General features: G+C 40.3%; 2 protein-coding genes across 2 annotated transcripts in view; one reads left to right on the top strand and one right to left on the bottom strand.

The window, feature by feature from the left end:
• The window catches only part of stx8 (syntaxin 8), a 47464-nt gene extending 37812 nt beyond the window's left edge, over positions 1–9652 (top strand). Inside the window, exon 8 of the mRNA XM_085356096.1 lies at positions 8922–9652. Coding sequence (XP_085212222.1) covers positions 8922–8986 — 65 coding nt within the window. The 3' untranslated portion in view covers positions 8987–9652. The remainder of the gene's footprint in view (positions 1–8921) is intronic.
• A 2869-nt stretch (positions 9653–12521) lies between these two features.
• The window catches only part of ntn1a (netrin 1a), a 55238-nt gene continuing 46702 nt past the window's right edge, over positions 12522–21057 (bottom strand). The window contains exons 6-7 of the mRNA XM_085356097.1: positions 18173–18247; positions 12522–13260 (exon numbers count right to left, since the gene is read on the bottom strand). Coding sequence (XP_085212223.1) covers positions 12932–13260; positions 18173–18247 — 404 coding nt within the window. The 3' untranslated portion in view covers positions 12522–12931. The remainder of the gene's footprint in view (positions 13261–18172; positions 18248–21057) is intronic.

The following is a 21057-nucleotide window of genomic DNA, read 5'->3' on the forward strand; positions in this document are numbered from 1 at the left end:
ACCAGACCAGTTTATGGGCCATCTCTTTCACTCTTTTCTCTCACCAATTATTGGTATTCTCTGCAAGTTGTCTTACTGATGTCTGGAAATTGCTAAGATGGGTTGAACCCAGACCAAGCCCTCCGAAACTTCTGGGTGGTCAGTCTATCAGCAGACACCAACTATCTCCCTCAGCATCAATGTGACAGCAGAGCCCTAATCTATTTGGGAAGTTAACGCCATTATTGTCATTAGCCTCTAGAGGCCCTCTGAGGGTCAGAGTAGGTTATTTAGTTACTGAGGCAGACAGCCATGGTCCAAGGGGAAGGGTGAGGGGCATTGTGGATGCCTAATGTGGCTTCATGACTGGCGGCTACGTGACGATAGAAAGTTAGAAAGAACAAGCGAGAGTCTTGCTTCACAGTAACATGTGTGTGTTGCACGGCTTATTACTGTTGTTGCTATGTGGTGTCAAATGGAGTTGCTGACAGATGTTGGACTAGACTGAATGAAATTCTGATGTCTGAATCTAATATAGACCAGGCCTATCATTTACACCTAAACAAAGATGATTGCTGCGAATTTATGTGTGTATTTGCTTAAAGCTTGAAGCTTTTAAAGAGTCATCACAAGTATTTGAGCATGTGTGTCTGGTTTGACTATTTTATTATGCTCACATGTGTAAGTTATCAAGAGGAGAGGGCCTGACTAAACCAGTGATGGCTCTTAGCATGAATATCCTGTGAATCTATGTAGGAACACATTCCTTTTGTATACAATAAAAAAAAAAACCTGCTATGCTCAAAGAATTCCCCATATGTAAATAAGGTGACAACTGCCTATAAGTATAAGTAGTAAAACAAAGGAGAAGGTTGACAAGAACGATGCAATAAGATAATGGGGTATAAAGACATCTGGACATGGTACAGGCATGTCTCATATATCCCGGCAAAGAAACCAGCATCAGCCTTGCATTTCATCAAACTACCACTACCACCGCAAGCAATTTGTTCAGCATGGCTTATATCTCACTCTGTCTCTCTCCCCGTGGGAAAGACAACCAATTAAGCCACAGAGGGGAATGCAGAAAGCAAGAGCCAAAGAATGAGAGAAATGCAAACCGAAAGTGAAAGGGCTGGGGATAATACCGGCCGCATGCTAAATAACAATGGACAACTTAAGTCAGTGGGGCCACGTATTGACAGCCCTCAGACCAGCTAGATGTGCAGTTTTTTTTAAATCTTCATTCCTGTGTCACTGTAGAAGAAGTGGGAATGGTGTGGGAATCTGACTTTGGCAAAAACCTTTCCAAATTTTAAATGTGTGCCATGGTTTGTGGTCTGATATATACATATACAGAATGAAAGACCAGCATATCCTAAAGGCAATCAAATCCTCATAATGTACTCTAAACCACACACCATCACTTCTCTCTTACTCTCGCTAACACTCCAGTTGAATTCCATTCAGGTTTATTTATATAGCACCAAATCACAACAACAGCCACCTGGAGATACTTTATACTGTAAGGCCTTACAGTTACCACCGGGAACTCTGTGGACTGCCTTCTCTCATTCCTGATTATCAAAATGAATTGTTAAATTTAAACAGTAACCAGGGCAAGCAGTTACCATCATCCCCTGGATTAAAACACACCTCTCGTGCAAACCACAATAGCCATATTTCAAGTGACATATTTGATAGATTTTAGAAATTCACACTCCATGCTGATTCTATTCTGAATTTGTTATTCACTTAAATAAGGAGTTATGTTGATATTTTAGTGTTCAAAGTATATTTGCAGTGTATCAGCATATATATAAAATGTAATTATTCAGAAATGTCTCAGATTTCTGAATCATTTTGGAAACAGAGCCCTTAAATCTGGCTGACATAACTGAAAAAACTAGTTCAAAGTTGAAAAATGTTTCTATTTCATTGCTCTCTGTGCTGGACACCGCTTTTAATATGCCACAAATAACAGATTACCAGCATATACTGACCCGGCAAGTTTCAGTCAGGCTTTTATAATTTGCAAATTTTAGTTAACACTGAATAAAGTTCAACTTTTATCATCTTATTCTCTAGGTGGCAGTGTCAAAATTAACAAACTGGTATATGGAAAAAGGAATTTGAGCTGGACTACTTTAGTTATGTTAATTAATGCAGTAAATACTCTACATTACACAAGTATTTGTGGCAGTGGTTAAAAAGATAGATCCATATATCCACCAAAATTATTTAAAATATTCCTAAAGCCTTTACTGTGATTCTGTTTTACTTAGAAGATAAAATATCTACCTGTAGTGGATTTTACATGTTATTTTTTTCTTTGCCATTCTCTAGGGCGGTGGCTTTAATAATAATAAAAAAAAAAGAAATTTTTTTGAGGTCCCGGGGGCAAAACACTTTGATGAAGTGTGAGTGAGCTTTTGCACATTTTTTTCTCTGCTGCCATAGTATCAGAGAAAAACAATGATTACCCTCTTGAAACAGAATCAGAAACACATGCCTATCACAGTGTGCGATCTATGGCAATAAAGCTTTTGTGGCCATTGAACGCATGTAAATTGCATTAAGTCATCAAGAGAAGAATGGTTATATGCTACAAGGGCATACGCACTTGGGACTTGTGTTAGATCAAGGACTTTGAAAATTAGTAGTGAGGTATGTAGGCTTCTTACCTCTTCCAAGTGTATTCCCTTGTGTCTGATGAATTCCCCTCCTTCCCTCTGGGTCTGTCTCAAATCAGGTTTGGAGTTTCTCAGCTGCTTGACATTTGACTTTTTAACTTTAAAGTTGAAATTATAATATATATATATATATATATATATATATATATATAACTTTTAACACCCAGCACGCCCCTGCGGGCGGTTTATCCTTCAAGCTCGGGTCCTCTACCAGAGGCCTGGGAGCTTGAGGGTCCTGCGCAGTATCTTAGCTGTTCCCAGGACTGCGCTCTTCTGGACAGAGATCTCCGATGTTGTTCCCGGAATCTGCTGGAGCCACTCGCCTAGCTTGGGAGTCACCGCACCTAGTGCTCCGATTACCACGGGGACCACCGTTACCTTCACCCTCCACATCCTCTCGAGCTCTTCTCTGAGCCCTTGGTATTTCTCCAGCTTCTCGTGTTCCTTCTTCCTGATATTGCTGTCATTCGGAACCGCTACATCGATCACTACGCCCGTCTTCTTCTGTTTGTCTACCACCACTATGTCCGGTTGGTTAGCCACCACCATTTTGTCCGTCTGTATCTGGAAGTCCCACAGGATCTTAGCTCGGTCATTCTCCACCACCCTTGGGGGCATCTCCCATTTTGACCTCGGGACTTCCAGATTATACTCGGCACAGCTGTTCCTGTACACTATGCCGGCCACTTGGTTATGGCGTTCCATGTATGCCTTGCCTGCTAGCATCTTGCACCCTGCTGTTATGTGCTGGATTGTCTCTGGGGCATCTTTACACAGCCTGCACCTGGGGTCTTGCCTGGTGTGATAGACCCCAGCCTCTATGGATCTTGTGCTCAGAGCTTGTTCTTGTGCTGCCATGATTAGTGCCTCTGTGCTGTCTTTCAGTCCAGCTTTGTCCAGCCACTGGTAGGATTTCTGGATATCAGCCACCTCCTCTATCTGCCGGTGGTACATACCGTGCAGGGGCCTGTCCTTCCATGATGGTTCCTCGTCTCCCTCCTCTTTCTTGGGTTTCTGCTGCCTGAGGTATTCACCGAGCACTCGGTCAGTTGGGGCCATCTTCCCAATGTATTCTTGGATGTTCCTTGTCTCATCCTGGACTGTGGTGCTGACACTCACCAGTCCCCGGCCCCCTTCCTTCCGCTTAGCGTACAGCCTCAGGGTGCTGGACTTGGGGTGAAACCCTCCATGCATGGTAAGGAGCTTTCTTGTCTTTATGTCAGTGGCTTCTATCTCCTCCTTTGGCCAGCCTATTACCCCAGCAGGGTACCTGATCACGGGCAGGGCGTACGTGTTGATGGCCCGGATCTTGTTCTTACCATTCAGCTGACTCCTCAGGACTTGCCTGACCCTCTGCAGGTACTTGGTGGTTGCAGCTTTTCTAGCGGCCTCTTCATGGTTCCCATTCGCCTGCGGGATCCCCAAGTACTTGTAACTGTCCTCTATGTCTGCAATGTTGCCTTCTGGTAGTTCAATCCCCTCAGTTCTGACTACCTTCCCTCTCTTTGTTACCATCCGACTACACTTCTCCAGTCCGAACGACATTCCAATGTCATTGCTGTATAGCCTGGTAGTGTGGATCAGTGAATCGATGTCTCGTTCACTCTTGGCATACAGCTTGATGTCATCCATGTACAGGAGGTGGCTGACAACTGCTCCGTTCCGTAGTCGGTATCCGTAGCCAGTCTTGTTAATGATCTCACTGAGGGGGTTCAGGCCTATGCAGAACAGCAGTGGGGACAGAGCATCTCCTTGGTAGATCCCGCACTTGATGGTGACTTGTGCTATGGGCTTGGAGTTGGCCTCTAGTGTTGTACGCCACATCCCCATTGAGTTCCTGATGAAGGCTCTTAGGGTCCCATTGATCTTGTACAATTCTAGGCATTCCAGTATCCAGCTGTGGGGCATTGAGTCATAGGCCTTCTTGTAATCAATCCAGGCAGTGCACAGGTTGGTCAGTCTGGTCTTGCAGTCTCGGCTGATTGTTCTGTCTACCAGTAGCTGGTGTTTTGCGCCTCTGGTATTCTTGCCAATTCCTTTCTGTGTCCCGCTCATGTATTGACCCATGTGCCTGTTCATCTTAGCCGATATGATGCCTGACAGGAGCTTCCATGTAGTACTGAGGCAGGTTATTGGTCGGTAGTTGGAGGGGACCGGTCCCTTCTTGGGGTCCTTGGGGATCAGGACCGTCCGGCCTTCAGTTAGCCATTCCGGGTGTCTCTCGTTAACTAGCAGCTGGTTCATTTGTGCTGCCAGACGCTCGTGGAGTGCAGTCAGCTTCTTCAGCCAGTAGGCATGAACCATGTCGGGCCCTGGTGCTGTCCAACTCTTCATACTGGAGACCCTTTCTTGGATATCTGCCACTGTGATGGTTACTGGACCCTGTTCAGGGAGGTCGCTGTGGTCTGCCCTCAGATCCTCTAGCCACTGAGCATTGCCGTTATGGGTTGCATCCTTCTCCCATATGCTCTTCCAGTATTGCGCCGTCTCCAGCCTTGGTGGTGCTGTTCTCTTATTGTTCCCTTGCCACTGAGAGTACACCTTTGCTGGTTCTGTGGAGAACAGCTGGTTTATTCTCCTGCCTTCTATCTCTCTGGTGTACCTCCTCAAGCGGCTGGCCAAGGCTGTGAGTCTTTGCTTGGCAGTTTCCAAGGCCTCAGGTATGGACAGCTTGCTGTATTTCTTAGGCACCTTATTTGTCGCACCTTTCTGCAACTCCGTTAGTTGGCTAACCTCCCTCCGTGCTACTTTGATCTTGCCCTCTAGCCTCCTTCTCCATGGAGGGTACTGCCCCTTGTCGCTGTTCAACTTGTAGTCAAGAATCTCACTGATCACTGCTGCCGTATTGTAGATCAGGGGCCCGTTCTTCGTACGTCGCTCACTACATCCAAGATCAAATGACACATCCAAGACCAAACCATCGCGCTAACCGTGAGCTCGCTAATCCGGTTCCCCGAACACACCTGTTGTTGACGATTAGTACAGCTGGACGCAGTAATGTGACATCACTGGGTGTCGTAAAAGGGGCTACGCATCGATAGTAGAAACATTGATCGGCAACCTGCTGATTGGTCGGCGAAAATGTCGAAGGGGTGCGCTCGGTATTTTCCGGCAGCAGAGCAAGAACTCTTGATTGAGGGATTTCAGGAGTTTCAGAGTTTAATTAAAACGCAAGGGAACACTGCAAAGGCTGCAAAAGCAAGGAGAGAGGGCTGGCAGAAAGTTGCTGACAAATTAAACTCGTAAGTAATTCAATAATAACAATAATAATGGAGTGGGTTTATATAGCGCTTTTCAAGGCACTGTCGAGCGCAGATCCACTGAGCGCTCCACACAGACAGCATAGTCAGAAGGAAGAGCACAGGGCAAGCTAGCGAGACAGAAGTTAAGCTCTCCTTGCAACAGGCAAATTGAACCTCATTCAGATCTGGCGTTTGGAATTATTTTGGTTTTCATGTGACGTATGACCCTGAAGGTAAGCGAGTCATGGACTAAAGTAAAACAGTATGTTGGATGTGCCATGCAATGCTCAATTACATTGGTGTGAACTAGTGTGTTAGCGCAGTTAGCTCGTTAACGTGTTGGCCGTCTAGCCCCATGCACGGAGCGATCGGCGGTAGCTCGTTAACGGAGATTTGCCGTGTTGTGGCGTTAAGGTCATTTCAACGAGATTAACCTGAAAGCACTAGTGGGAACACAACGAATATGACTGCACATTTACACCGACATCATCCTAGTGCAAAGACAAAAACAACAAGCATGCTACTAACTTTAGCCGAGTCATTTAGACAGCTGTTAGCACATGATTCTCCTTATGCTGCTGAGAATATAGCCCAGAAGAAGCGGATAGTATAGCTTTTATTTTGGAAAGAGCCATTTCTCTGTAATAAACTCTCTTTTCCAAAGATGAGTGATTCCTCAATCAGATACAGGGCTTGCAATATCGTTAGCCCGACGTCCCAGAGCTAGCGATTTTTTCAGTCGGGCTACCAAAATCTATCTCTTCCCTGCCCGTCGGGCTATTGTAGGAAAAATATATGTCAATGCTTTTGCATTCTTTCAGAAATGTAGCTGGGTAATTATGTCATTGGCATCGGTGAGCCACTGTCAATATGTGACATATTGAAGTCGCGTTTGAATTTGCGCTTGTTTTTTTGCTTTCACTTTGCAATCGTGCGAACTGTGTATAGAGAGCGACAGCACTGATCTGTGAGTGATGATAATTTGTGCACCAATTCCTCTGACATCGTCTTATTAATCGTTAGCTTACTATGCAAACATGACAAGTGAAATCTCCCGCAGCAAGCTTAAACATGTGAGAGGTTGATCGCGCAGAGAATCGCTGAGCTTATGTGAGTGCGCGTGTAAAAGCATTTCAGTTCTGCTGAGCCAAATAAGACAGGTCAGGGTGAAGAAGTGACAGCCAAATAAAAGCTTACCACAAAACGGAGAAGTTATGACAAATCAGACTATAAGGCAAAAAGAAAGTGCAGCTTTATGGTTTCATGGACAAAATAATTTCTGTGGCTGCAATATGACGAGCTATATAACCAGGGCTGCACATAAGTGGTCCGCAGGTGCGCATTCGCTGTCAAAATAAAAAACGCGCACAAGGGTTAGGGTTAAATTTAAAAACTGTACTTTTGAGTTAAAATATATATTTATAATTTTAATAAATGACAAATTAAAAATGCATGAACATTTTTTTTGTATCGAAAAAATATCGAACCGTGACACCAAAGTATCGAACCGAACCGAACCGTGAATTTTGTGTATCGTTGCACCCCTAATATATATATATATATATATATATATATATATATATATATATATATATATATATATATATATATATATATATATATATATATATATATAGTTTCAAGCTGAAAAGGTTTTATCACCAGGGGTTATAGCAACAAAACATCAAGTAAGAAAATTTAGCATAAATTATCATAGCAAATGAGTTTGGAAAATTGTGTAACTGTATCTGAGCAGCAGTGATTTTTGTTTTTATTTAGCCTTGCTAGACTGGATGGGTGGTGGTTGTTGACTATGATGAAGTCTCATTGCTTTTTAAATAAATGTAGAGCAGTTCATGATTAACACAGACAAAATAAATAAACTTCTGGAGCGGGTGTCCAGTGCTTAACACCCTAAAAAATTAATGCTTACACTGTAACTCATTTTGGTTATTTGGCAACAGAGTGACACATACTGACGTCTATAATTAGTTGGATAAAGACACGGTGTTCGTAGTTTTGTCTCTGGACACGACCACAGTGGATTTTAAATCCAACAATCAATATATGATTGAAGTGCAGACTTTCAGCTTTTACATTACAGACATTTTTATACACAGTTTTTATACACAGTTTCCCAATTTCAAAGACTCCAAACTGGACAATTGACTGGCAAGCAGTTTTGTGGCAAGATGAGGTCTGTTTATTTGTTGTTTCATGACAGATGAAGCAGACATTAATATCTAAAGTTTATATTTAATAGTTTTTATATGTAATTTTAAATGTGAGCCCCAAATGTCAGCGAATGAGGCCAACATTAGGCTGAAGAGGGAAAAAAAAAACTTAATAGAAGGACATCAAAAATTTTACAAGTCACCAAATCAACAGCCAGCGAGTTCACTGGAGAGCTCAGCTACACCAAAAGCACAGAAAGTGATCATCTTGATCAGATGAGACCAAGATTAAGTTGTACTGAAGAGAATGGAGCATGGAGAAGGAAAAGAATTGCTCATGATCCAAAGCATACAACATCATTTGTTAAACAAGGTGAACGCAGTGTCACTAGTGTTTATTGATGATGTTACTGCTGGTGGAAGGAGCCGGATCAATTCTGAAGTGTGCAGGGCTACACTCTGATTCAGCCAAATCCTGCAAAACTGATCACACAGCGCTTCTTAGTCCAAATGGATGATATTCCAAAGCATACTGCAGAAGCAACCCAAGTTTGTCAAGGCAAAAATATATATATTATTCGAGTAAATCACCTGATCTCTGGCCATTATTGCATGTTATAGATTAAGTGATTTCCATCTGATTGCATTCTGTTCTTATTCACACAGCAACCTGTCTTCTTCAGAAGTGTTTTCTCACTGTGTTAGGCGAGAAAAAGCATCCAGATTTTCATTTTTGTGTGTGTGTGAAATTACTTAATGAACCTTGTAGTCTGATGTCCTTTTCCCTCCAATTGTTCTAACATGTCTTTTTTTCCCTCCTTCCTTCTGCTCAGGGATGCTGGTAGTGATCGTACTACTTCTTATAGCCATTATAGTGATTGCTGCGTGGCCTGTGTGATGAAGACAGCAGTGATCATGGACCCGTGTCGGACAGCAACAATGAAAGTCTGGAGCAGAATTTAATCAGCAGTGACATCAAACAGACAGACCCTCATTTAAGCAGATTTACCATACTTGTTCTTCACATTAAGACACAGGTCATTTTGGGCTATCTAATAAAGGAGAAGTGGGGAAAACCCCACAGACAAATGTTTTTATCCAGTATGTCACTCTTGGGTTTAAGGGTATATGTAACCTTTCAAAAGACATTTACTTTCTTTTTTTGTGGGTGTAAATTGTTTAATAGATATTCAAATGTCTTACTAATAAATTAGTAAATCATCAAACTCTTAAATTATTTGGAGATTTGTAAGCATTTTGAAAAAGGTTTATTTTACTGCCTGAACTGTGAGAATGTTGACCTAACAGTAGGACCCTCCCGCAGGCAACGGGGACTTTTCTTTCATAAGCCTGTCTGTGGTTGGGCTGAGGTTTGCACTGGATACAGTAATTCCGCAAGCTTTGCAATATTCACACTCACTTATATTTACCCATTTATTACTGTAGCAGCTGTAATGTTATCATTTTGTTTGGATTTTGTAATGTTTATAGAATAGCTCATAGCCAAAACAAACAGCTCGGCTGTGTTACTAACATGGCTCTTTTCCTTCCTTGTAAATCAATTCAGCTTGTAATTTCTAATAAATGACATTTCCATTTTATAGAGCCTGGACTCCTGTCTGCGTTTACGCTCACGCCTCACTCTGAAGTGTTTTGTAACATGATCTTTAGGTAGTGTGGACCTTTGGCAAAGTTTTAACACACTAGTACTACTTTAATTCATTCCATTGTGTATTTTTTCCCCTACTACATTTATAATGATACTGCAACCAGTTAACAGGGATAAACTGAATACATTAAATTCTGTAGACTTACAATTTAAAAAAAAAAAAAAAAGCAACAGAGGCAAATGATTTTTCAATGTAACAAGAGTTTATTTATTCTGAAAATCTGAATTTAGTTCTACCAGATTGGTGTGTTCAGTAGTTATTATTTCCTTCTTTTAATAACAACGATCTAAATAACCACAAACAAGTAAAAAAAAAAAGACAATAAAATCCACAATGTCTTGTGTCATTAAATATATTCATATATAATAACCATAATATATTAGTAGGCATTGTAAAACATTGCAAAAGACTTTGCAATGGTGAAAACAACATTTACAATTCATAGTATGAACACAAAGCAATGCTTTGATGTGTATGTGTATAGCGTTTCATCTGGAAGCTTGTCAAACCATTGCTCAGGAGACGGATGTCAAAGTTACAGCTAGAAGCTATGGAGACCAGAGTCGTGTCATTTTGGATTACACTGTGCCAAATAAAAATAGTTAAAAAAAAAAAAAAGAACTTGACACATAACATTGTTGGTTTAACAATGAAATGCAGTACCGTGCAAAAATTTTGTGTATATGTCAGAATATTGTGATTATCAGTTTTGGAGAATTCAAGAAGGCGCCATCATGTAGCAGCATGTTGGGTATCGATAACAAATATTAAACTGATTGAACAATAAAAAAAATGTCAATATTGACTAGTACAGTCATTTTCTGTATCACAGTTCAATATGCTCAATTTGTCATCATCTAGGATTTTTACTATAAGTAAAATTACAAAATTGAGGATGTTTCCAAGATACTGGTATCAAATCTTTATCTCCTTTTTATGAAAGTTTGAAAGTTTCTTGTCTATCCCTCTTTACACTCACTTGAGCGTTAGAAATTAAATGTAACTTTAGTGAGACAACAATCGCCCATTTAACATGATGTTTTATTGTCTCACAAACATACTGCTCACGGTGTTGTGATTTGGCCTCAAAAGATAAAAAGTTCATGATAAATCAAATACACTTTGGGCTTTTTACAAACCTGAGCATTTTTATCCATGCATTCCTTGGAGAAATCCAAACTGAACTGCACACAAAGTGGTTTGAATCAAGCAGCGACAAGTTATTGTAATGCACCCCATTTGTCCCTTTGCAAGTATTGACATGAAGAGAATTAACATGGCAGGCATTTTCTTACTGATTCGTTTCTTTTACTGAGCGTACAGTCGTGCATTGTGTTTGCAAAAGAGTGTGCCCTGTAAATGAGTTTATATGCAATCCCACCACACTGCAGGAAGTGCTACAGACGAATACAAGCTGTGAGGTGGATTCTAAAAGTAAATTTAGGTAAGCGTGTTGAGCACTTTCTTAAGGCGCAATAAGCTTCAGTTTTTCATCACTATAGGGATTATTTTCTCTGCCACGTAAGGTAAGAAATTTGTTTCATTGTATCCACTCTGTGCTTTCTACAACCTGAAGATCTTTCAGATCATCTTTTCAGATTTAGTGGTAGTAACAGGCAGGGGGTCAGTTGCAACATTTTTCTCCCTTTGTCCTACTCATACCCATTGTTGAAGATTTTGACATACTGTGGCGAGCTTTCCATAAGTTGGTTTAAAAGAACACATGTCTGAAGAGGTAAATCATATAAATATTTGCATTGTTGCACTTGCGTCATACTATTTGTCTTTGTCAATATCCTCTGAGAACATGCAGTACCAGCAGCTGCAGTGCTGCACTTTCACCCGCACAATTTTAACATTGCATCCATTTTACACAACAACAGACATTGGGTAACTTTCACAGTTCTGATCATTTGTGGCAGAGCAAGCATTGCTGATGAAAGGAAAAACAAACAAGATTTCACATCCCAAATGCCCTTTGGGGTTGCGTTAGGCAGGGCTTTCGGCATAAAACCGAATCAAACCTCCAAAGCTCCCCACTGTGGTGACGCCTCATGACAGGAAGGAAGCGGTTGAGGGTAGTTTCTTATTAATGTCTATTAGGAACAACTCAGGATTTTATGAACATTTTTGTAAAGAGGTTATCAATAAAATGTAGCTGGCTTCTTATTCCCAAGTCACTTGTTAAAGCTTCTATTTTTTTGTGACACAAAGTATATCACAGTTACTGTAACTACTAAAGGTAAAATCAGTGATTTAAATGTTTTTTTCCCTCAGAAATTGAACATTAGTACAGTACCACAAGCAGCACTATTTAGTGAACATTACAATCTCACATGCAGGTTTAGGCAAATGCTTAACTGTGAAATCTGAGGGGCACTGGTTGAAGTAACAAGGACGCTCAGGATTGATTAGATTGAAAATAAAAGTCAATACTGTCATAGATTCTTTTCTGTCACTTGCATGTTGTAAAACTGTAAAAGTGCTGACAGATGAAAATGTAAGACATGCAATTTAGTGTTGCTTGAATTGCATAATATAACTAAATTCAGACAGGAAAGGAATGGCAAGTCTTTCACAGCTAAATGTGTGCATTTCTGTGGCTTAGAAACAATAGCATTTATGGCACAAATCTCAATAAAGGAACTACATATCACTTCCTCAATTGCCACTCAACAGTGAAATCTTTTGTTGAAACAAGCTCACTTCTTAGCGAATAATACAATTTTCCAAGACAACATGCAGAGGCAAAGTTGCAGCGGTAGGTAAGTGGCTTTCTGTCATTTTTGCAACAGCGGAAAATGTCCATAAAATTCAAACATAAAATATAAGGATTTCATATTGGGATAATGAGAACAAAACAAATAATGATATATACTGGTAATAGGTGCAAATCCACAAGAGAAAGGAATCTCAAAGTAAAATAAACCAAATCTGCCAGGTGAGCTCCTTCAACAAAAGTTTGACTGAAAAAAACATATCCTAAATAATTCTCTTCATGCTTCTACACAAAAAAGCAGCGACATAAACAGTCTCTTTTCTGTCCATGGTCCTCTGTCTGTCACTCTTCCATTCTTTTTATTTATTTCTTTCTTTCTTTTTTAATATTTGCCAGCTCAGCTTTTTTTCTTGAAATCATCTCCCTCTTCAGAATCGTCTCCATCTCATCCTGCTTATGGCTTCTTGCACTTGCCTTTCTTCTCGCGCTGCTGGAACTTCCTGAGCCTGCGCGCCCATGTGTCCCTCCACTGGATAACCAGGCTACCTTTATCTGCCACTACTCCACCCTGGCCAGGGGAGTCCTCATCATTTCCCAGCAGCAAGTACTTCTTCCCAGGCTTGATCTTTGGACACTTGCAGGCCACGTCTTTGGCACGGACCCACAGAAACTGGTCCCCACGGCGGATGCGGCTCTCTCCCTGCTTGTAGACGGAGATGATGTTGACAGTAAATTTCCACCACTCACCGGATTTGTCCGCTTTCAGGATGTGCACTTGGACAGCTGCAAAGAAAAGTTGGGAAGCAAAAGACGTGACACGTGATTTCCTTTTACTGGATTCAACAAACATGCAAAAGCGTGTGACTGGTAAAGTTTAGTTTCTCTGTAAGGCTAAAAGTCTGCAGCAGAGTTGTGTGAGGCTGTAACTGGGCACGCTAGTTTTTGAGGCTACTATGATTGAATATATCATTTTCATCACAGATACAAGCATGTAGATGCCACATTCGGTTTCTGCGTTGCATCTTTGCTACTGCGATTTTTCTCAGGTGTGTTTGGATAGACTAAAAGTTCTTTTAACACTTTTACAGTTACATACATATATCAAGTTTATGCATTCAAGTACATTTAATTTGACATTTTACAAGAGGTAGTCTGTTTTTAAGGTGACTGCATGTTAAGTGGCCACACTGAATTAAGCTAATACTAGCCTAAAGGTAGCTTCAGGTAAGCGGTTGGGTATAAAAATCTGCATTTCAAACTTAACTAAATATGCTGTATCATTGCCACAGTTTTTGCATTTGTAACAAAGTAAGCCAGTTACGAATTTGTTGTAAATGGTAGTGAGTTGATGATTTTTCAAGTATATAAAGATCTCTGCCTTCAGAGATCGGGTCAAACCCAGACAGGTTCTTTCTGTTTGGAATTTTTATGTTTTTAAATTTTCTCTAGGAGCTTCTCGGTTTCTCCTCCCATCAAAAAACATGCCAGGTTAATCTTGTGTATCATTTTAAGACATCAATTTGGACGTTTGGTTCCTGCTGTCCAATGCATGCTAAGATTTACAAATCAGAGGTTGATTGACAAGCTCAAAGTCCATGACGACAGTAGGCCAGCAATAAGAGGCTTGCATGTCTGTAAATTTTTCTTTAAAGCAAATCATCCAGCAGATTTTTCACTAAGAGACATTGCGGTAGACCGACTGGCATTGCCTTCCCTACAGCTATGCAGCTAGCATTCCAAAAACACTCAAAACTGTGGCTTTACCTTCTAATTTTAACAGTCCTTCCAAGCCAAAGTTTTTGCTTAAACAATTTAGTCTACAGATTGTTTTGGTCAAATCACTATGTCACTGGATATTTATTGAGCTAATCTCCTGCTTGCATGAGATATGCAGACATTTTTATTATTTTAATGAAGGCCTGGATTTTGTTTCAGTTTCCTATATCAGTCTTACCAAAGAGTAATGATGTCACAAAAGGGGGAAAGGGTTAGCCCATGATGCACATTAGGGATTATGTCACAAAATCCAGAGCTCTGACATTTCCAAGGCTGGAAGATCAAACCTCAGTATCCCCAAGTGTTTTAGATTTAAGAAGGTTTTGTTGATTTGCGTTATTGCAGCAGAGGAAATCTTGGCATTTGAGTGCATTACAGCATTCTTGCATTGCCTCACCAAGGAAATATTTGTTCTTTTTGTATTTTTATTTTCAAAAGGGCTTTACATTGTGACTAAAAGTGCATATCAGACTAATAAGACATTGAATAGGTTGCAGAAACACAGTTTTAATTCTTTAAAGAAGGTCAAATATGATGTGTACAAATCTAAATGGTGACAAATCAACTGAAATTGATTGAAAAGCAAGTACTGAATTGATAAAAGGAGGTAAGAGACATGTTTAAATTGACACCAATGTGCTATTAATCCCAGTAAAGTAAAAATTGGTAACCTAATTCTAACCTAGATTTTTTCTCTATACCTGGTCAAGCTATCAGATGGAGCCCAGTATGCATTATGTCCATTTACTGACACAGCAGCGTGATTTGTAATGTGATTAGGAGACAGGGTAGGGCTATTAAAGACGTTAGCTGGCAAGATACTCTGTTATATCACATGATTAATGTACTGATTCTGTCCTGTGAGAGGAGGAGTGAGGGAAAGTGAGAGTGAAGAAGAGGAGGAAAGAGAGCGTGTATCAATATGCATTTTATTGAACCGATCTCTTCCCCCTGTACTTATGACACCAGTTTCGGAATGAACCATCTTGTCACAAGGTCACCTTCAGCACTTATGGAGCTGAACATCTTGGTGGTATTAAGTGTATACCCCTGTACTCAGGCCAGGTTTTGTATTATTGATTTTGAATCACTGCCTTGGGATTCATTTCATAAAATGGTGAAAATCTGCTTCTAAAACCTTTTTCCAGCTGCAACAGTGTAGCTGAATAAAGGTGATTTTTGAAAACATATCTGTATCTGCGTGTAATTTTAGTTTCCATTATGCTATTATGTTTCAGTAATACTGGTTAAACCAGATCTTTTGTGTTATGCTTGTAGCACAGTAATTACATGTGCAATTTATTCTTCTGCGATGTATTAATGTATAAAACTATTATTTGTATAATAGTTTTATTTAGGCCTCAGTGTCATGGGAGCCCTAATGACCGTTGGCTGCCCTAACAGTGACCTCTGCAGCACCTTGGATATACCAGCTGCCACCATGTACTGTTTGTGTTTGCACAACAGTTGCTGTGCACTGTGGACACTGAGATGCTTAAAGTGGCTGCACCAAGGATTTGCTGAGATGAGACATTTCCCCGGGCTTTGCATCCTCCTGTGACTGCTAATGTGCGTCTGCATATCAAATGCAGAAGCTTGTAGTGTCGTTTCCCTACGCAGCATGGGACACAGATCCCTGCTGATCCTTTCAAAACAGTGCAAAGCTATGGCTCCCTGGAGCCAACTTCTGCAGATTTACATTGTGTCTCAGTCAGCTTCGCTAAGCTTGAGTAAATACTGCACAGGGTTCTTGTTCTTGTCCGTAATTAGTCTTAAATATTCCGTTGCTAACTATGGATGGAAATGGATCCTTTAATGTATATTCCTGGCACAAAGCCACCCGGCAGAGAGAAGGTGAATTACACAGGGAATGACAAAGAACATAACACCACTGCTGGACTCACAGATTAAATTAAATATTTTAACTATGATCCAGCTCTGAAAAATAATTTAATTTAAGAGTTTGTAAAGGAAATTTAAAAAAACAAACAAACAAACAAACATATATTTTGTCTGTTGTTGTGCATGAACACATTAAATCTGCATGTGTTTATTCGATTGATTGTACACCATCATAACATGGCAGCCAAAGAGAATCCTTTTGGCTTCATGTTTTGATTAAATCACACTTAACAGCAGAGTTTCTATCTCAAGGTTTACGAACCTTCTCTGTTCAGACTCCCTAATTTACACCCTCTACCTAACAAGGCTCTGTATCTACACCCAAAAAGCATTAAAGAGAATCTTTTCTTTTCATTTGTCTCTTGCTTGGCAGTCGTTCAGCCATCAGTACCAGCACACCTACGAGACATGCCAAATCAATTTTGGAGCCTCTCCTGCTGTCTTGTCTTTGGATATGTACATACTGTAGATAAGGGTACTCCGGATTGTGTTGAGTGATCGTTTCTCCAGCGCGTCATACTGATGCCTCTTTTTATCTCTACATCTCCTCACCCTCAAATGGGTGCTGCCTACTGTTATCACTCAGTTTTAATAGTGGTGTTTTAGTGGTCCAGTGCATTCTGCCATTCTGCGCAATTCCACAAAGCAGTAAATTCATTGGCCAGGAGACCTTGTCTTTACACTCATTTTTCTTTTTTTTCTCCACTTTAAAAAAAAAAGAAAAACAAAAACAAAATTCATTTAACTAACTTAAATTAGTCAAGATAAGGGAACAGATTTGTCTCACCATTACCCTAATCAAAGGCATTATGGTGCCACTGTTAAAGGTCATGCATTTCTAGGACACCAGTCATCTGACAGAATGACACCGATGTCTCAGTGTTTCTTGTGCATCATTATTCCCAAACATATTTCCTCATTTGGTGTTTAATAGTAATGGTAGAGGTATTTACTGGGTTGAGATATGCTTGCTAGGCAGACCATATTATGGCATACTCATTTAGTTCCCCCTCATGCCCTACATTTGGGGTGGATTGGTTTTTAAAATTGTATTTGTTACACATCTGTGTTAATGTATAAATAAAATATAATACAACAGCACAATAAAAGTATGCATTTTTAATCTTGATTTTAGAAGAAATGCTAACTTGGTTTTGAAATTTCCAGCATTTTCTGCCTTTTGACAAAAAACAAAAAAAATCACGCGTGGACCGCAACACATTTGAGAGACAAGGTTTTTCTCACGCCACTAGCATCAAGTTAGGCACTGGTGGAAGAGGAGGTGTCTATAAGCTGACCCTTTAACTCCTGCAAATCCTAACAGAACAAAGTCCAGGCATGTCCATCAAGCTGCTGAAGTATGCTCCAGGATGCCGCTGCTTGGTTGACTAGTTCAGCAGCCTGACTTCAATCAGGGGAGGGGCCAGAGGGACAGGAAGAGGGGAGAGGTCATATGTCTTATCCACACCTTGAATGGGGTGGCAGACTGATGGTCACAGGAATTCACCAAGAAACACATCAGCTGTGGGGGAAGTGGCCTTTCTTAATGAGGATCTCTTAAAGAGCTCCCACTGTCTGTCATACTGACTTGCTTTATCCGCTGGAGTCTTATTCGACTGTTCAGAGATAACCCTTCCAGCACACACGCACACACATCTTCTCCCTCTCTGTCCTTCTGTTTGTCTGCCTCTCTCTTCCTCCTTGAAGATCTGTTGTCTTCTGTTTGATCCATTGACTCTCTGTTCTCAGAAAGCTGTAGTAAGACATCAGTAAAATGCCTCGCCTGAAAACTATTGCTGCTTCCCAGCAACGTTCTGGGCTGGATGCATAACACTGAAGGTACTTTGATTGTAGGAGCAAACAAATGCATTCAAAGAAAGACTCTGCAGCAACACTGGGACTCCCTAAAAGTGCAAATTATTTGTTCTTAGAGACAGATTGATCTCAAAGTAAAGCAGATGTCTTCATAATGTAAATGTGAGTGGTTAAACAGGCTGCGCGTTGTTTGTTTACTCACCGTAATCTTTCTTGCAGTACTTCTTCATGTTGATTTTAAGTTTGCCTTTGGATGCCTTGCAGTAAGAGTCACAGTCTGCAAGAATAACAAAGAATCAAATATGATAACGAGTCATAACGCATCAAAGAATCTCTGCAATTTGGTTGCCAGTATTTATTTTTTCTGTGAATTAAACTGTTTGCATTTTTTTTTTAACAATTTCACTGTTCTTGGAAAATAATATTCTCAATTTAAGACATTTGAAAAAAAAATACTTGCACCCACAGCAAATTAACTGATTTTGAATTTTTACTTAATCAGAAAAGAATCATCCCAGAATTTTCCACTTTGTCCTTTGATTAAAGGAAATTTTACCTTCTGAAAAAATCTTATAATTAATTAAATCATTATTAGTTAACATAGTTATACCATACTTAATATGATATTTTAGTAATACCACAATTAATATGGTGGTATTAAATTAATATTAAAATGATTATAATAATTCATGATTTTAGTAGGAAAACGTTATATTTGATATTCATAATTATTTAAATAAAACATATCTATTTGAGATTTAAAGCTTTAAATGCTTCTATTGTATGTAGTAGAATCTGGAAAGCCTAAACTTGTTCACTGAGTTTCAAGTTTAGGAAGAAAAATGACAGAACAATAAATAAAGAAATAAATAAACATTTTTTTTATTGTCCAACAGCACAATCTCATCATGTGTGATGGTCTTATAAAAGCACCTGATGTTATCAGCACAGTGTTTTGAGAGATTTAAAAGAAAAAGTGCCAAGAACCCACTCAGACGGTGGGAATAATTTAGGCCTATGCAGACCACCCGACATTTACTTCATCCCCCACCTCCACCCAAATCTCACCACACTTGTCACCTCAGCCCCCGACCTTCTGAAAAAAAAATAGCCCTGGGATCACTTCAAGGCCCCACAGAGGACCACGTCAAGCTTTTGCATTTATTGCAGGGGGGGCACGCAGGGTTGTCAGCTATTTGAGGGAGTGGAAGGTGGGGAGGTGGAGGGGGTCAATGCCACACAAAGGGAGGTCAGGAAGGGAAAATTAGCCATCCATGAAGTGTTAGGCAAAGGACCCTCATTTTGGGGGTGCGTCCATTCTGGAGCTGTGAAGAAATGAATACCTCATGCAGGCAGCGGTGTCATCCAAATCAGCTTAGAGCACTCTGCTGAGAGGAAGCTCTCAAAGACAAGTATGTATTTACATATTCTTTGAGGCAGATGAGGTGAACATTTGATTTTTCATCCACATCATTCGATGTACACTGTTCAGAAAGATTTTTGGCCAGGAAAATATATTAAAATGTATGTATTCATGAGCGGTGGATATTAGTGTTCACTGTGGTTCAATAAAGAAAATAATGAGCCGCACACTGCAAGCACAGTATGGCATACAGCCACAGGGCTGTATTAAAGGTATGCAAATATACAAGATACGAAATCTCTGCAGGTTAGGAAAATATTTACATCTGTGACTCTACGTGTGTGTCCTCCACGTCATCATATTGTGCTCTTGCAATGGTGCTTTTACGTTACAGCCTTGTTCCTTGTCCAAATAGACCCACGACAGTATGCCATCAGTTTTATGGTTGGCCATAAGCTGACGCAACCTCCACTTGCCTCAGTAATCCAGAAACTATGTTGCTGCTACGATGTAGTGATTGCCCCATGCAGTGCTGTAATGCATCATCTACTTACAGTGCATGCCAAAATAATGTCATGTTAGGGGAATATCAGGGGAATGAAATCTGTTTTTTCAGTGTTTTTGCTCTCTCTCTCTTTTCAGACTGCCGACAATATTATTATTATTATTATTATTATTATTATTATTATTATTATTATTATTATTATCAATAATAATAATAATAATAATAATAATAATAATAATAATAATAATGATAATAAATTAAGAGAGACAAGGATGAAGAGCATGTTATAGTGTTAAAGAGTGACCAGTGTAGTGGAGGGCAGACTGGCACTTTCAGGCAAACTTGATATGAGCAAACATCATTTATGTGACCAAATCTTTGGTCGTGCTTTTTATTTTCATATTTACTTGAGTTGAATTGAGTTGAATGAGGTTGCCCGGGGAACACCACAACAAGAAAAAATGCACCCCCCCTGCGAAAAAGAGAAGGGGGTGGGAGAATAGATATTGGTAGTGAGCGAAGGGGTGGAGAGGTTGACAAAAAAAGAAAGAAAAAGGGAAATTTAAGGGAGGGGGTGGGAAGAACAAGACAAGGTCCAGAAATTTAAGGAAAACCCCCAAATTGAAGCTGGTAGTCTCGTGAACTGGTTAGAAAGGGCAAAAAGCTGGTGCTGGTGGTAGTAAACAGAGAATGTAACAAAAATAGGAAGAGTACATGAAGAAGGGGAGCCTACATGAGTTGCACCTGATTACCATGTAAATGATCGAAGGGGGAGGGTGCCCCCCCACCCCCCACCCTCCCCCTTCAATGGAAAGGAGGCTTTGTTTTCTCATAACCCCCCTCCCTCCCCGATACCATCATGATACTTCTCTTTGATAGCCTTTCGTTCCCCATTAGTGTACCCCTGAGACACAGCTCCAGGCCCCGCTGAGATCACCCCAAGATCCCCATTTAGGGCCAGGCAGTCCCCTACAGTGAGGACAAATGTTCCCTTTGTGAAAGCGTTACAAGCTGGAGAAGTGGAAGCAGTCCCCTAATACTGAGCTAAGATGTGCTTTGGGCAGAGTAGATGTAGTTACTACAGCGCTTTGTTTCCTGCCTTTCAGCACTGAGAAGTGTGTAACTGAGAGGTGGACCTTTGCCCCTTCTATTAAAGTACTGTACGACTCCTTACCCTAATCGTTTTCATTAAAGCTGCTTCGAGACAGAATGCATTAGT

This window comes from Diplotaxodon limnothrissa, linkage group LG6, assembly GCF_057381915.1.
Source record: "Diplotaxodon limnothrissa isolate DT_005_m linkage group LG6, D_limnothrissa_male_GT1.1, whole genome shotgun sequence".
Classification (NCBI taxonomy): Eukaryota; Metazoa; Chordata; class Actinopteri; order Cichliformes; family Cichlidae; genus Diplotaxodon; species Diplotaxodon limnothrissa.